Source organism: Dermacentor variabilis, chromosome 9, assembly GCF_050947875.1.
Source record: "Dermacentor variabilis isolate Ectoservices chromosome 9, ASM5094787v1, whole genome shotgun sequence".
In the NCBI taxonomy this organism is placed as follows: domain Eukaryota; kingdom Metazoa; phylum Arthropoda; class Arachnida; order Ixodida; family Ixodidae; genus Dermacentor; species Dermacentor variabilis.
The window spans coordinates 34,776,340-34,794,635 of record NC_134576.1 but is presented as its reverse complement, the minus strand read 5'-3'; the positions used below and the strand labels follow the sequence as shown (position 1 = coordinate 34,794,635).

At 46.8% G+C, this 18,296-nt stretch overlaps 1 protein-coding gene across 1 annotated transcript in view; it reads left to right on the top strand.

Annotated features, from left to right (window-relative positions):
- The window catches only part of LOC142592599 (ATP-binding cassette sub-family C member 2-like), a 244,672-nt gene that overhangs the window by 92,822 nt on the left and 133,554 nt on the right, over window positions 1–18,296 (top strand). The window contains exons 9-11 of the mRNA XM_075704136.1: window positions 14,230–14,392; window positions 14,967–15,224; window positions 17,144–17,347. Of these exons, the coding sequence (XP_075560251.1) occupies window positions 14,230–14,392; window positions 14,967–15,224; window positions 17,144–17,347 (625 nt within the window). The remainder of the gene's footprint in view (window positions 1–14,229; window positions 14,393–14,966; window positions 15,225–17,143; window positions 17,348–18,296) is intronic.

The window sequence follows — 18,296 nt, the reverse complement described above, 5'->3', positions numbered from 1 at the left end:
ATCAACAAGCGTAAGACAGCGGACATCAGAAACTATAATATGGATAGAATTGAACAGGCTCTCAGGAACGGAGGAAGCCTAAAAACAGTGAAGAAACTAGGAATAGGCAAGAATCAGATGTGTGCGTTAAGAGACAAAGCCGGCAATATCGTTACTAATATGGATGAGATAGTTCAAGTGGCTGAGGAGTTCTATAGAGATTTATACAGTACCAGTGGCACCCACGACGATAGTGGAAGAGAGAAGAGCCTAGAGGAATTCGAAAACCCACAGGTAACGCCAGAAGAAGTAAAGAAAGCCTTAGGAGCTATGCAAAGGGGGAAGGCAGCTGGGGAGGATCAGGTAACAGCAGATTTGTTGAAGGATGGTGGTCAGACTGTTCTAGAGAAACTGGCCACCCTGTATACGCAATGCCTCATAACCTCGAGCGTACCGGAATCTTGGAAGAACGCTAACATAATCCTAATCCATAAGAAAGGGGACGCCAAAGACTTGAAAAATTATAGACCGATCAGCTTACTGTCCGTTGCCTACAAAGTATTTCCTAAGGTAATCGCAAATAGAATCAGGAACACCTTAGACTTCTGTCAACCAAAGGACCGGGCAGGATTCCGTAAAGGCTACTCAACAATAGACCATATTCACACTGTCAATCAAGTGATAGAGAAATGTGCAGAATATAACCAACCCTTATATATAGCTTTCATTGATTACGAGAAAGCGTTTGATTCAGTCGAAACCTCAGCCGTCATGGAGGCATTACGGAATCAGGGTGTAGATGAGCCATATTTAAAAATACTGGAAGATATCTATAGCGGCTCCACAGCCACCGTAGTCCTCCACAAAGAAAGCAACAAAAGCCCTATAAAGAAAGGCGTCAGACAGGGAGATACGATATCTCCAATGCTATTCACAGCATGTTTACAGGAGGTATTCAGAGGCCTGGAGTGGGAAGAATTGGGGATAAAAGTTGATGGAGAATACCTTAGCAACTTGCGATTCGCTGATGATATTGCATTGCTTAGTAACTCAGGGGACCCATTGCAATGCATGCTCATTGACCTGGAGAGGCAAAGCAGAAGGGTGGGTCTGAAAATTAATCTGCAGAAAACTAAAGTATTGTTTAACAGTCTCGGAAGAGAACAGCAGTTTACGATAGGTAGCGAAGCACTGGAAGTGGTAAGGGAATACATCTACTTAGGGCAGGTAGTGACCACGGATCCGGATCATGAGACTGAAATAACCAGAAGAATAAGAATGGGCTGGGGTGCGTTTGGCAGGCATTCTCAAATCATGAACAGCAGGTTGCCACTATCCCTCAAAAGGAAAGTGTATAACAGCTGTGTGTTACCAGTACTCACATATGGGGCAAAAACCTGGAGGCTTACGAAAAGGGTTCTGCTGAAATTGAGGACGACGCAACGGCTATGGAAAGAAGAATGGTGGGCGTAACGTTAAGGGATAAAAAAAGAGCAGATTGGGTGAGGCAACAAACGCGGGTAAACGACATCTTAGTTGAAATCAAGAAAAAGAAATGGGCATGGGCAGGACATGTAATGAGGAGGGGAGATAACCGATGGTCATTAAGGGTTACGGACTGGATTCCAAGGGAAGGGAAGCGTAGCAGGGGGCGGCAGAAAGTTAGGTGGGCGGATGAAATTAAGACGTTTGCAGGGACAACATGGCCACAATTAGTACATGACCGGGGTAGTTGGAGAAGTATGGGAGAGGCCTTTGCCCTGCAGTGGGCGTAACTAGGCTGATGATGATGGTGATGACATATGGGGTTGAAAATAAGCAATGAATGAACACTACACATAGCAGCGCCAGTAAATTGGAAGAAGACATTAACGAAAAACAAGATGCAAGATTGAGATATTAACAAGTGAACTTGTTCATCTTTTACGCGTGAGCGCTGTTCACCGTCTAACAAATGTTATCGCTTGGCGCAGGACGCGCCTGCATGTATCGGAAGTTTCTGGAATGATAACAATGTTTCTATCCGCTATCTGTTGTTGCGAAACCTTGTGTAATCTTTGCATCTATGAGCGACGCGAATGGGCACAGCTTTGGGCAAGACACGTGGGCACCAGCGATTACTCTGGAAAGTTCGATGGCTCATGTATAAAAGCTGACGGGTTTTACCAGCTGATCAGATTTTCGACCATCGCCGACTGTGTTCGCCGCTGTCGTTATTCGTTGAGTGTAGCCTATTTTTGGAGGGCACATGTTTGCCCAATAAAACGCTAGTTTCGTTACTCACGGCTTCGCTGCTCTCTTCACCGACACTACCACTTGACAATATACAAATACAAGATTGAAAAATACAAATACAAGATGAAAATATAGGTCGTCGAAGCCTTATTACACATCAGTATGCATCCAGCACTTCAGTTTATTAACAAAATCATCGTGGTTGTTCTCTGAGGTGATTTCAGTGGGCAGTTTGTTCGAGTGGTACACGGCAAGGAATAATGGCGACTGACGCATAAGTTTAGTGCCGTCGAATTTTGGCTGTGGTGATCTAATCGGGGTAAGATGCGAAGCGGCAATTTGACATGGGCTTCTGTGAATACCGAAGGATTATGGTATAGTCGGTGAAATTGAGATGACAGTGTAACAAGCGTTCTTTTTTTGAGCATGCATAAATTTACAAATACCTCAATGTCAGTTACACGTTAGTGATGCGAATATTTTGTCGGGACATATCCAGCCGCCTCCTTTAGCGATTAGAGTTTGTTGGAAATATATTCTGGATGCGGATTGCAAATGATAGCGGCATATTCTAGTTGCGATCTAACTAAAGTAACGTAGGCTAAATGTTTGGTGGCTTGGTTTGTTGAGTATAGCTGGCGCCTGACAGAACCGAGGGCTTTTTTAGACGCTTTGCTACCTATGTGTAGCCAATGGGCTGGGGTTACGTCAGGTGCAAAAAAATGTGAACGCCTAGATATTTTACTTTAGACACTTTTTCAAAGGCCACGTTATTAATAGTGTAAAAGCAAGTTTGGGGTACAGTGCTCGTGGTAGATGTCGTGGCTTTTGCTTTGGAGACGTTTATCCCCATTTGCAAGTTTTCGCACCACTGCAGGCCGACCTTGATTTCACCAAGGTCCGCCTGCAGGAAATTAGTATCATCAGGATTTTAATGTTTGTGTAAACGACACAGTCGTTAGCAAATAGCCTCACAGTGGAAGTAAGGTTATTCCTTATGTTATTAATGGAAACAAGGAACAGAACGCGCCCAAACACCGATCCTCGAGCACACCAGATTTCGCAGGTGTCAATAAGGAGCAAGATTAAATTGCAGTAATAAACTGCTATCGGTTGCCTAGAAAATTGACGATCCAGTTCATCATATTCCTGCTTATATTAAGGTTATCCATCTTTATTTTAATACGAGTATGAGCCATCTTGTCCAACTCTTTTGCGAAGTCGATGAAAAACTTGGCGGACGCTCAAGATTCGCCTTTAAGAGAGGAGCACAATAGCGTTCTCAGATCCCCGACTGCTTCCCGCGCTTCCCGGCAACTGCAGCTAATGTAACCGCAATGTTTTCCTGGAAATGCTGGAGGCTAGTGCTGTGCACGAAAGTGAGCTTTCTGGTTCATTTTTCTGTTCACTCCCCCCCACCCCCCCAAATGGCGACCACTGCCGCGGATGCACGGAAGCGCGCGCATTCTGGATGGTGTTGCAAGGCCGAGCGGAGCGCCCCGCTCCTAATACAGACCTCAAATGGCAGCTGGAAAAGAGGTTGGCGTTTGGGTTTCCGCGTACCAGCAGTGTGTTTTTTCTTATATTCCAATTACACTCGGACGCTGTCACGTGTGTAGCTCGTGTGTAAGTCGTATTTTACGAGTTTTCTGGCGCAGTTTACTTTGAGAAGTTCAAGTGGTTCAGTAAACGTGCCAGGTAGAGGGCCTGCGTGAATCGGAATGCGTGGTTGTGGAGCATTTGTTTCATGCCGACGCGGACACTGCATTTTCTGCGACACGGTGCCCTTAGTGCTGTCGCGTTGAGACAGCGTCTATTCTAATTTGACAGTGTACAGCGTCGTGAAGGTGAGCCGTCAGTTCAAATAGCTGTGACTCGCAGGAACGCCCATGCAGGAAACCATGCTGGTCTGGTTAAAGGAAAGTTGTGCTGATCTAAGGACTTCCTCATTGCGGATGAGATTAGGTGTTCAAGTAGTCTACAGGGTATGCTTGTTAATGAGATGGGCCTGTAATTTGCGAGGGTAGAACGCTCTCCAGATTTAAATATACGAGCAGATTTCCATGCATCAGGCACGCAACCTGTGTCAATAGACAGCTCAAATATTGCAGTGAAAATGCAGGCTATTGTTGCTTTAGTTAGCTTGAGCAGTTTAGGGCAGAAACTGTAGGGATCTGAACTTGAATTATTAGACAAACCGTCAATAGCTTGTTCTGCTCCTTCTTCCGTAACCAGGATTTCGTCCATGGTGGCACTTTTACAACCAGTATGCGCGCTTGGCGGGATCGAAATTTCCTCGGTAAACACTGAGCTAAAATGGATTAATTTATGTGGCGACCTGTGAGCACAAATGAATGTTAACATTCTTTACTATATATATAACACTAGCTCTAGAGGACTTAGGGTAGATTACTTTCCAGAACCTTTGAGAATCGGTTCTCAGTAGCGTGGAAATATTGTGGTTAAAGAATTTATTTTTAGATGATTCAATTTTTGCGTGACATAGTTTTGACAGTTCGGGGTAACTTTTCCAGTCATCCTCGGAGGCCGATCATTTTTCCTTAGCGTAAATGCACTTCTTCTTGCTGATGCAGCCCTTTACGTGTCTTGTAAACCGCATATTTCGAGACGACGTTGTGATTGTGACTTTTGGAATGTGTGTTTCGTTAAGCTCAGCCAGTCTTGCGCTGAGTCCAACTCTCTTTCGCAGAGTGGCTTGATACCGATTACAAGAACTGCTCCCAGAAGGATGACAATTAAGGGTTCAGTAGGCGAACATTAGCACGTGCGTATTGCAGATCGTTTTCCTTGGTGTTTCAGGTTTTTTTTTTCTATTTAATATGCACTAACAATGCAAAGCCCTGTGATCACTGAAGCACTCTAACACGTGCGCAGTCATATTTTCTGGAGGGACTGTTCACACGAGGCCTAATATCGACTTGGCACGCGTCGGCGCAGAAACAGTTTCTGATAAGCCAAAGCGGGAAAGCAAATCGAGGAATTCTTTACATTCGTTTTTCCGACTAGTATTGCCTTCGGGTGCACACGTACGCCAATTTACGCCAGGGTAGTCAAGTTGGTCAACAAGAATTATTACAGATGCTGGATCCATATCGTGAATGAAACCGAGCGATTTGTTCAGGTTTTCGATGAATTCACCAGGCGAATCCGGCGGACGACAACATACGCTGACGATACAGATTACAATATCGGACAGCTACAGTGAAATCCATATAATTTCTATGCGTGACGCAATTTCAAGTAGTCTAGATTGTACATATTTCTTCGTAGCTATAATGATGCCACCGCCGCATGGGGTTCGCCTATCCTCCCTAAATACAAGCATGTTACGAGACATAGAAAAGTCATTATTGTCGATATCGGTATACAACCATGTTTCCGTTCCAAAGACAATATCTGCTTCACAGCATTTGATGACTGCTGCAAGGCTGTCTTGCTTGCTTACAAATTAGAAACGATGAATGACAGTTTCGTATTTGCAAAATGTTTCGCGCGTCAACTTCAACTATTGTTTGCCTCATGAATTGGGAGAGAGGCGACCCCTTCAGCTCAACTATCAAACGTATAGAAATTATTAAGCGACGAAAATACAGCGCACGTGAAGCTATGAGCCCTCGGCGCACCTAGACTGTGCCCATCGCTGAGCCCTTTCAAGACAGGGCCCGCGCGACCACGCCACACGCAGCAACCGCCAGAGTAGGACACCCCCCCCCCCTCCCGCCCCTCTCTACCCTCTCCTCGGTACCTTGCGTGTGACGGAATAGGACGTGGTTTCTCCCCGCTTTGCTCCGTTGTGCGCGCGAGATTGCGCTGCCATCGTCGGCTCACCCTCGCACTTTGTCACTCTCACATACGGGGTGCAGCGACATTATTGTGCTTGAATTTTATATGGAACACCATGGCGCCACCGCCGGCGATGGCGATGGCGAAGGCAGAAATACGCCTAGTGCTTATATAATTCCTATCGCTATAAACGTAAGTATATAAAAAAACTCATAATATAGGCGAATGCCAGACAGTTGGCGACAAAACAGAAGGAATTCATACAGGTAAGGAGAAAAAAGATCGAACTCAGTCATCGAGGCCATTGACTATCACATCGGTACTGTACAAGTTAGCAATGCCTGCAAGTACATTAAAACTACAAGTATGGGCAAAACATAGTGACATATGGGGAGAACTTCAGGAGGGCTTCAGAATCGGTAAGCGTCTGGATGATAACTCATTTGTTGTTACATAGTGTACTCAAATATCCACAGTAGAAAGTAGACCGTTATATATCGCTCTTTTAGACATCACCCGAGCGTGTGACGTTAACCGCAACATTTTGTGGGATATTTTGGGTGGAGAAGGCTTGTATACAACTTTTCAGGTACATTTACAAAAAAAACAAAAAACGTCTGCGTTGAATGGGAAAGAATGATGAGTGAGGAAATAGTGGATATCTGCAAGACTAAGACAAGGATTCCTTTTATCCTCATGGTTATTTATGATGTAAAAATTAAGCATGGTATGGACGCTAGAAGGAAGCAATACTGGCCATAACCTCTCATACAAACAGGCGGGCACTATAGTCGAGCAGCAGACAGACAGACAATGAACTTTTATTGAGGTCCTGAGGGACTAGCCGGCGGCGACATTGTGTTTCTTGCAAACAAAAAAAATCATATATGATGTCTGGCTATCCATCCACAGGAAGGTGAGAATTTAAGATTGATATTTAGCTAAGAAAATCGGTATTATCGCAGTAAAAGAATACAAATACCTTGGTGTATGAATAAACGAAGGCAATATATATATATATATATATATATATATATATATATATATATATATATATATATATATATATATATATATATATATATATATATATATATATTGTTACGTGCGAAGGAGACCGTTTTTAACCCTTACGGATGAAGGGGACCGTTTACTTTAGGTCGCGATCGAAGGTGAGCGCAAGAGCGGCCAGCTGGTTAATCAACTCAGCGTCGTTCTCTTCTTCCTTCCTCCACTCGGGACCACAAGCACGTTCACTGGTCTTCGTTTTCTTCATGCGTAAGATTCCCCTCGTCACAGACGAAGCCCGCCGGGTGAGTTAATCCATTTGCCTGGACGTGAACAATTTCAAGCGGGCGACATGGACCACTTGTGTCTTGGCAGCTCTTCTACCACTCGCCGTGAGGCGAGCTATGTTATACGTTACTTCCGTGAGTCTGTTAAGAATAACAAATGGTCCATCGTAGGTGGCCAAAAGCTTTTGGCATAACCCGCGTTTCCGTACTGGAGTCCACAGCCAAACTAAATCACCAGGGCGATAGGTTACCGGACGGTGGCGAATGTCGTAGCGTTCTTTTGATCTGTCCTGCGATGCCAAAGTGCGCAAACGAGCAATACGATGAGCTTCTTCGGCAAGGCAGAGAGTCTCGGCGACAGTGCGATTTTCATGACTACAGAAAGGGAAAACAGTGTCGATTGTGTACCGGGGTGGCCATGCGTACAGCAGGAAGAAAGGGCTATAGCCGGTAGTCTCGTGCTTGGCGGTGTTGAACGCGTACGTGATAAAAGGCAGTACGTCATCCCAGTTCTTGTGGTCGGATGAAACATACATGGATAGCATGTTTACAATTGTGCGGTTGGTGCGCTCCGTAAGCCCATTCGTTTGTGGATGGTATGGTGTCGAGTGACGCAAGTGGGATCCACACAAACGAAGCAGCTCCTCTACGACGTCCGCTGTGAATTGTCGTCCACGGTCGCTGATGATCACGCGAGGCGGACCATGTCGCAGGATCACATACTGCAGTAGGAATGTTGAAACGTCAGTGGCAGTTGCGGAGGGCACGGTCGCCGTCTCGCAGTAGCGCGTGAGGTAGTCGACGCAAACAACTATCCAACGATTTCCCTTGGCTGATTTTGGAAATGGACCTACGAAGTCAATGCCCACTTGTTGGAAAGGCGTGCTTGGAGGCGGGATCGGCTGCAGGAGACCAGCTGGAGCAGTAGATGGCCGTTTGTGGCGCTGACACTGCAAGCAACTGGCCACATACGTCTCAACAGACTGTCGCATTCCAGGCCAATAAAAGCGCTCCTGAATCCGGTAGAGCGTCCTCGCCGAACCTAAATGGCCAGACGTAGGGTCATCGTGCATAGCACTCAGAATCGCTGTGCGAAGGCTCTCCGGTACCACTAGGAGCAAACGTGCGCCAGTGCTGGAAAAGTTCTTCTTATACAGGAGTCCATCACGTACACAGAAATGGTTTGCTGTCGTCGAGGCGAAGAGCGGTGTTAATTTATCGTCTTTTCGCTGTTCGGCTTTGAAGCAGTCGAAGTCTGGAAAACGCTGCGACACAGAAGCCACGAGGTGATCGAAGTCGTCGGCGTCACAGTCCGTGATGCTAAGTGGCATACGCGAGAGGCAGTCCGCGTCAGCGTGTCGTCGAACGCTCTTATTAGATACGGTGAAGCTGTATTCTTGCAGTCGGAGCGCCCAGCGCGCAAAACGGCCACAAGGGTCACGAAGATTCACAAGCCAACACAATGAGTGGTGGTCGGTGACCACTGTAAAGGGGCGTCCATACAGGTAAGAACGAAACCGCTGAACCGCAAATATTACCGCGAGGCATTCTTGTTTTGTGACAGTGTAATTCTGCTCGGGCCTACTTAATGAGCGGCTTGCATATGCGATCACGTGTTCGCGGTCACCGTAGCGTTGAACTAGGACGGCACCAATACCTATGCCACTGGCATCCGTATGGAGTTCCGTCGGAGCTGAAGGACTGAAGTGTTGAAGAACCGGTCGTGACGTCAGCAGAAACTTCAACTGACGTAAAGAAGAGTCGCACTCCGGAGTCCACTCAAAGGGGGTGTCCTTTCGTAGCAGGCATGTCAGCGGATACGCGACGTCGGCGAATTTAGGAATAAATCGGCGGAAATAGGAACAAAGCCCCAGAAAACTACGGAGCTCCTTGACAGAGCGTGGTGCACTGAACGCTTCAACGGCTGCTGTTTTCTGGGGATCAGGGCGGATGCCATCCTTGTCGACAAGGTGCCCAAGCACAAGGGTTTGGCGTTCACCGAAGTGGCATTTCTTAGAGTTTAAAACTAGACCAGCGTTTCTGATGCAGTTCAGGACAATATCCAGGCGCGAGTTGTGTTCACTGAAGGTGCGGCCAAAGATGACGACGTCTTCGAGGTAGCACATGCAGATGTTCCACTTCAAGCCGCTCAGAACAGTATCCATAAATCTCTCGAAAGTTGCCGGAGCGTTGCACAATCCAAATGGCATCACATTAAATTCGAAGAGGCCGTCAGGGGTTTCAAAGGCAGTCTTCTCCTTGTCGTCAGGATGCATCGGAATTTGCCAATAGCCAGATCGTAAATCTACTGAGGAAAAGTAAGAGGCGGAATGAAGGCAGTCTATTGCGTCATCAATACGTGGAAATGGGTACACGTCCTTTTTTGTTATAGCATTCAAACGGCGATAGTCGACGCAAAATCTCCAAGATCCGTCTTTTTTTTTAACAAGGATCACTGGAGCTGCCCACGGACTCGCTGACTCTTGTACGACTCCCTTTTTCATCATTTCGTGCACTTGTTCATTGATAATCTGGCGCTCTGATGGTGAAACACGATATGGCTTTTGTCTAATCGGATTTGCCGAACCCGTGTTGATGGTATGGCGCGTTCTAGACGCAGGGATCGCAGGCATTTTGTCTTTCTGCGCAAAGTCGAATACTGAAACGTGCTTCGAAAGCACACGCACTAACTTTCGGCGTTCACTCGTGCTGAGCGATTTATTGACCATCGACAAAAGGGCCGTTTCCGAACTGTGGCCATCCGGTTCTTCCGGCACATCTGTAAGTTCAGCCACTGAAAAGGACGCGTGTTCCCTGGCGAAGGCTAATTTCATGCCGTCTGGTAGTATAACGGGCTCTTTAGAACAGTTTACTGTCCATAAGCCAGTGCGTCCGCCTTTGATTGACACCACACAATGTGGCACCAACACATTCTTCTTCACACAGTTAAAGTGCATCGGTTCTACGGTAGCTTCGAAGCTGTCGGAATCGGCGCCGCAACAGACAACGGGAACGCAAACGGTAGATGACGCAGGTATGACCGTATCACCACAAACACACAGTGTAGTTTCGCGATCTACAGGGTTCTCCAGGAGTCCTGATGGAATCGCACCACTTATGAATACTTTCCCTGTGCGGCAGTCGACAGTAGCACCACACTCCCGCAAGAAGTCCATGCCGAGAATAACATCATGGGTCGACCGAGGAATTATTACAAACTCTGTCGTAATAACATGGCCTCCCAAAAACACGTCAGCACTACACACCCCAATAGGTCGCAACGGCTCGCCACTCACTCCACAGAACTTTGAACCTTCGTCCCATTTAAACAAAACCTTTCGTCCTAACACGTGTTTAAAAGAGACACTCATAACAGAAATTGTTGCGCCTGTGTCCACCAGAGCCATCACAGGGACATTATCTACAAGAACGCGCACTTTGTTTTTCAGCATCAACACAGGAGGCATTTCTGTCAGTAGCATGTCTCCAGCGACCTCACCTCCATCGGCCGCGCTAGCTAGTTTTCCGGTGACGAAGGGGACGTGGTGCGATGCCGCGGTGAGGGAGAACGGGGAGCACGACGTTGCGGTGGGGGTGTCAAACTCCTGTCAGATGCCGGGGAGCGATTCCGGGAGCTGCTGAGCCAATACTTGTCGCCAGATGATACGTGTGGTGGCCACGGGGCACCGTGTGACCGTTCGGAGGGCCGAGAAAACTCTGAGGGCTGGCCATACCACGTGGTCCTACGCTGGTTGCAAAACCGCGATATATGACCCGGGACACCGCAGGAATAACACACCGGGAGAGGTCGAAACCTTGGTTGTTCGTCAATGAAGCGGATATTATCATTTTCCCGCGTGTAGTGGGTTGGTTCGTGGCGTGTGTCACGACGATACATCGGGCGTCGAGTAGGCGTGCGTTGAGCGCGTTGGTCATAGCGCGGAGTCGGAGGGCGTGTTGTCATCCTCGACGGTGGGGCTGCGCTGTACTCTACGGCCGCTGCGGTAACCATCGGTTGCCAAGGGGCCGAATGTGGCGTCGTCATAGCCTCACGTGACGTGTACACGCCATGGTGGTCAGCAGTTGAAAGCAACTCCTCGCGGCGGGAAAGTTCCTCGCGGACAATCTGTCGGATGGTGGAAGGAAGGTCGAGGCAAGGACTCGTGTCCACACTGGCAACCGTCGTAACGTTTGCCAATCGACCAAACTTTGGCGCAATCCGGCGCATCTTGAGCGTTTCAAAAGTTCTGCAGTGCCGAATGACGTCAGACACAGAACTGAGGCTCTCCTTTCCAATTAGAAAATTATACACATCCTCAGCCACTCCTTTCAGCAAATGTCCAACTTTATCTTCTTCCGACATGCGAGCACTGACCACCTTGCACAGCTTTAATACTTCTTCGATATATGTTGTGCATGTCTCACCTGGTAGCTGCGCCCGTTGAGACAGTGTCTGCTCTGCACGCTTCTTTTTGGCGACTGAGTCCCCAAAACACGCCTTTAGCTCGTCAACAAAATGTTCCCACGTCGTAAGCGCATCCTCGTGGTTCTTGTACCACACGAGGGCGGTATCGGTCAGGGAGAACACCACATTGGTGAGCTGAGCGGTAGCATCCCACCCGTTGGACTTGCTCACTCGTTTGTAGTGGACGAGCCACTCGTCGGCATCTTCCCCCGCTTTGCCTCCGAAGGTGGGTGGAACTCGGTAGCATGGCAGTGGACTGCTAGGCGCTGCCCTAGGAGCGGCTCCTTCTTCTGGCATGTCGAAAACGATCACGGCTGATGGCGGGAGGCCGGCAAGTCGACGGCTTCGACGAAGCTGTGGCAGTGACGGTTCCGTTGTTGTCAGCGATACCCCGCACCTCCACGACTTTGTTACGTGCGAAGGAGACCGTTTTTAACCCTTACGGATGAAGGGGACCGTTTACTTTAGGTCGCGATCGAAGGTGAGCGCAAGAGCGGCCAGCTGGTTAATCAACTCAGCGTCGTTCTCTTCTTCCTTCCTCCACTCGGGACCACAAGCCCGCTGGTCACTGGTCTTCGTTTTCTTCATGCGTAACAATATATATATATATATATATATATATATATATATATATATATATATATATATATATATATATATATATATATATATATATGCAGCCACAACGAAACACACAGCGCTACGGGTATAAAATATATACGAGATGCTCCGGGATATGTGGAAACGTATAATGATTACGGGACTTACATTTGGAAACGCTTGAAGGGAGAGGTCTAATCAGAACTCGGCGGCTACTAGAGGTCAGTGGGACGCCACGCATTGGATGCTCACGGGAAGACTACAAATGAAGTCGTATAGGGTGATATGTGCTGGACAAGTTTTGAAGTTAGGGAAGCCGAGAGCAAAATCGATTTAGAAAAAACGACTGAGGAACATGACAGAAAGGAAATAAATTGCGAGGATGTTCAGCTATTTGTACAAAAATATTGACTCACAGTGAAGGAAAACAACTAGGAAGCTTACGAGCAAGTATGCTACCCTATACTGAGCAATATAGTAACGCAGAACATTAAACACATAGTCATAGAGGCTTACACACTTTCCTGGGTGGCGGCAACGGAAATGAAGCCGGCTGTAACTACTTAAGAAGTGAGAATGAAATCAGGAAAGAAATTTGTCATAACTCATAAGGAGGCTCCTTACTTTGCGAAGCGAGATCAGGGTGCATTAGAAGGCGCTGCTACAAAGAGAGGTACATCAAGGAAGAAGAAGCTTGTGTTTTCTGCGGTTAAGCTAGGAAAACGATGGAACATGTTTCATTAGAATATGAAGATATCTACCTGACTGTGGGGTTAAGCTGCGCTAGCCTCCATAAAGCCCTTGGGTTCAGGGCTAGCAGGGGAAAGTAAACGTGTCCACAATAGAGATTAGTAAAAGGCGATTGGAGGTGTGGTGGGAGAAAAGTAGGGAGACTACAAACAGCGGAGGCATACAAAAACAACGTTACCATTATTGGTGCAGAAAGTTTTAAGCTGAGAATTTTAGCCTCTAAAAAAGTAATAGGACAGGCAACACATTAGGCTAAATAACAAAAAGAGATTTTTGGCACAACCCTCCACCCCGTTTTAAAGGAGGCACTCATAGTTTCCATCCATACAGATTTTAATGGAGTGCCGATATTATCACTCAACCCGGAACACGCCTAAAGTAGAACGATAAGATTAAATATTAAGATACCAAAGCACACGATGTTAGCTTATCACAATCACCGCACGCTGTCAATGCAGAGGATCACTTGCGACACAGGGAACAGAAATTTACGCTTCAGCCAATAATGCAAGTTTGCTGTCTTTAAGAATTATGGAATTGCTTTCTTCGACCTTTGCTGTGATATAAATTGCCACAAGAAATAAAGTGACCAACTGAACCCAAAGACTGGTACGAAGTGTTGTGATATGTTAAAATAATTATACGCATGACCAATCCCACTACCCTGTTTTGCAAATAATGTCGTGACATCGCAATAGCTTTTACATGGTATTATTGTATTATTGTGCTGCTGGAACTATGCTATAAGCCCTGTAAGTGTGCCCTTTTACCGTAGTACTAGATTCTGAAAAGTGAAAACAACGCAATGAAAACAACTTTTTATCGAGAAATACTTACCTAGCACCTAAACGTCTTTAGGATCTTTTTATTAAATGATAGCACTCTGCAGGCAAATTGCGATGCGGAAACAGACAAAGAATAGAAGTGATATTTTCTTTATCCTGCACATTTTATTCTACCTTGTAATTCGGCGACATCTGTTTAGACAACATCACCACTTCTCATAAATGGTGGTGTAGCTCTGAGAGTTCATTTCTCGTAATTGTTCTGCAGTGACTAAACCACGCGAACCCTCCTTTATTTTCATTCACCCATTTCCAGGCTACTGATAGATAGCCGCACCAGCGTCGGCATGGCGACCGCGACATTTCTGTTTGTGGCAACCACCGCCGGTGAAATGCTGATGTCGTCCTACCAGATGGAAGTCGTGAACATGCTAGGCTGCCGAGTAGACAGTGTCCTCAGAGGCTTCATATTCAAGAAGGTCAGTAGTGTTTTACCAGTCTGATGGCAGTTAAACCTAAAGAATTTTTAATGAAAAGCAAAATTCGACGATACCTAAGCAGTTCTTATGAGCTGTGAATGCGAAAGCAATCATGTCCAATGGAACGCCGTTGAGCGGTTCTTCGAGTTTGAACTCCTCGCGGGCAAGCGACCACGTTGAGACGCTTGGCTGGCTTGGGGTGTTTCGATTTGGCCTTAGTTACAAGGCAGGCGAGAGGTGACGCGGACAAGGAGCGCGCGGATAACACAGACTTTCGAGAGTGAAGCTGACGCGGCGTCGTGGCGATGCCCTCTCCTCTCACGCAACGCCTGGCGCGCTAGTGCGGCAGCAGGTGGTGGTCCCTTTATCCTGCTGTGCTCCGTCGAGGTGCGCTCTTGACGTGTCGTCGCAGCCAATTGGAATTTAAGTGCCGTTGTTCGCTTTAGTTTAAACGCCGGCTTTTTCACTCAATGGGCCGTTTGATGCTTTCGAATCAAAGGCACAGTGCTGTATGGGACCACCTGAACATTGGACACGTGGACATGTGCACACCTGAACATTGTTGGTGTTTCAGGTGACGTCAATGTCGACTCTCACCAGGGCACGCTACACGGCAGGTCGCATCACTTCGATGCTGACCGTCGACTGTTGGCAGGTGGGCAACTGCGTTTTCGTTGTTCCCATGCCACTGTTCGGAGTGCTGTCGCTTCCCATCGTCTTCTGGATGCTCGCAGCACGCACTGGCGTCGGCCCTTCACTCTGCTGTGCCGCATGGACCGTTTTCATTCTGTGCCTGCCCGCACTGTGCTCCTCCTTCCAGAAAAGGTTATGGGTGAGTGCAGGTGCTCGTTTAGCAAACATTTATTTGCCTGCGTCACACGGTTTCGTGCCTGTGTTCTCGCATGGCCTGTTCAGAACAAAACTTTGATCGAGAAAGCAATGTTTTCGTTGCCCTTTTCCCGCACTTTCCGTGTACTGGCTGCTGCCTGCTGTTTTGCCCAGTATACAGAAACTTTGTCACTGGGCAAGTGCCAACTGCGCGCGTTATGCTGGGTATGGAACATTCTTGATCCACCCTTGTGAATCGGCATGTTCCACTCGTGTGTCCGTCAATAAACAAGCACAGCAGCCAAAGAGGGAACAAGACGGCTACCGAGAACAGGCCAAGTCTGAAAAAAAAAGCAGCTGAGTGTCGGTAAAAATCATAGAGAACAGTAACAGAATGGATAAATTGGCTAGTTGGTTCACTTGCATTTTAAAACTGTAAAAGCGCACAAAGACAACAAAGGAAAAGTGTGGACACGAGGAAGCGCATTCTCACAACTGAAAAATTTGATTGAAAGGAAACAAAGTTATGCGCACAAAAACGGAATTGGACGTCAGCGCATGCATTACAAGGCTCTCGGGTTAGATAATCTGAAAGGCAACGTTAAAAGCAAAAAAGTAAGAAAAGGTCCTAAATATAAAAAAACTTGAATTTCCCATCTTGCAGCAAGACCGAGGGGTGGCTACGTCACGCCCTACCTCATACATACACCGAGCTGCAGCCGAAGGGCTTTTACGTCGCAGCTCCGAATGCGTAGGTGTCGTCGACACAGCTGCGACGGAGCACCGTTCAGACGCAGCTGGATTCGGAGCTTCGACGCGAGTGACGATATGCGTTGACCGGGACGCAGTCCAAAGGAGTGCACGAGAGAGAGAGAGAAGGAGATTCTTGAATATGGGAAGGAACAAGGAGTGCACGAAGCAAACCATCTTTCCTTGTAATTTGCGATTGAGAAAACTTCCTATACTCCGTTTCACACATAGCAGTCAACGTTGTGGAGGCTAGGGAGGATCCTTGCAGTGCCTGCGTTCGCACTTGGATATAGTTCGATGTTGTTTTTTACCGCAATTGTGCACAACTGTATTTTATATAGGCTCAGTATTGAATGAAGCAAGTTTATCCCTTAGAAACAAACACACTGTGGTATAAGGCTGCCAATGAGCTGTTTTAGATAATTTTTATTCTTGTTGTTCTTCTCGGGATTGGTACTTGCAGCTCGTCGCGAGGAGCCTAGCGTGCAGGCTCGCGCTAGCGAACGCTCTTGGCGCGCGGCGAAGCATGGACGGAACGCGGGCATTGACCACTTGACCGAACGTCTTGCGTGCTTCCACAACGTTGGCTGATATGTATGGAAAGAAGGCTGGTTAATTAGCTGAACTAAATTTTGAAGGAATAGAGTTTTATTCTAGCGGACAGACATGGTATAGTCCCTTTCCCTCCCGTTGAAGCCCATGTATTGAGAGCAGACGGGAATTACACAATATGTAGAACTTCAATGTGAACTACGTAATCATTAACGGTAAATGAAACTCAGAGTAATGCCGGAATCTTCTTAGCGGCTAATTGCCATGCAATTTGTTTCGGGATAGTTTCGATAAAACAAGAGTTAGAGCCGTTTTGTGTAACTATACTCCCTCCGTAAATGCCTATGCGCATTGACAGCAGACAAATTTTGTAATGTTTACAACTTCACTGTGAACTAACTAATTATGAAAAGTAAATGAAACTAGGCATAGTGGTGGAGTTGACCTGGCATCCAATTTCAGTATCATTTTTTTTCGCAGCTACCTACATTACATTGAGAGCTACAGAGCATTCGCGAGAAAGTAGGCTTTGCCGCAAAGCCTTTTCTGTTCGCCGCCAAGATTTTTGTGGAGGACAGCCATAGAAGCTTCGCTGTAAAATACTGGTCTATTTTCTCGCAGGCAAAAGTGATAGGTGCCCGTGACGAACGCCTGAAGGTCATTACAGACTTGCTGGCGATGATCCGTATCGTCAAGATGTATGCCTGGGAAGACGCCCTCCAGCAGAACGTATTGCGCTTCAGAGAAACGGAGCTCCAGTGGCTTTTCCGAGTGAACCTCTTGGACGCCATCTTGGACTGCCTCTACTCGTCCACGAGCTCTGTGGTGCGTGTCCTCAGAAGCAGAGTTATACTATTCTTTTAAATTTAAGTTTCAGTTTATTCAGACACACATTGCCTGGGTTGAAAGGGCCAAAGGCAGATTTCGTAGGAAATCTCGAGTTTTTTGTTATTTTGGGGAGCGACTGTGCTGTCTCGCTGTTTTTCTTTATTCAGAATGTTTTCTGAAACATACACCGTAATTTTCTAAAGATGTCATCGAAAGCCCCGTCCTTTGACGTTCTGGCTTATAAGGCACAGCAAGAGGAACATTCTGATGTCGAGCGTCAAAGCCGCACCCAATTGAAATCAGTAAACGCAAGCCCTTTGAAGCTTTTATCACTCTTGTTGAAGCCCCTCGCAGAAATTTCTTGTAATATTTAATCTGATTCACTACAAGCCTGTGTAATAAGCGCACCAATTTATTTGTGATTTATGCCGTGGAACTTCTCAACAGAACATGTGCTAATGCTGTGTCGGATGGTAATTGCTCCCACCTTCTGATGAAGTGGCGCCGCTGTTGGTGCATACCTGACTGTAGCCGCCTTTACATGAATACGGTAGAGAGTGTGTCGTAATAATTTACCGTACTGCATTTACTCATACGCCACTGTTTACATGAGTGTGCATTTTTCTGTATAGCCAGCTAACGCCATCTAGTGTCATGTATGAAATTTAGCACTCACTTACGATAAGCGTTCTTTTGCTGTCGCGTTGTGAAATTCACTGAAGGTACCTGCCGAGTGTCGGCAGTTTCACCTTCATTTGACCTTTACTTTGCGGAAACGTACCGTGTTCTAGCAGGATAATAAAATTTCACAGCGTGTCCATAACTGTTGTCATGTGCAGTGGTAGCCAAACGCGGCTTTTACGGCTTCTATCTCCTCAGAGTGGACATGACTACGTGCGGGCTACGTCAGCGGCGCGATTCAAGTAACTCACCTGCGTTAATCTCA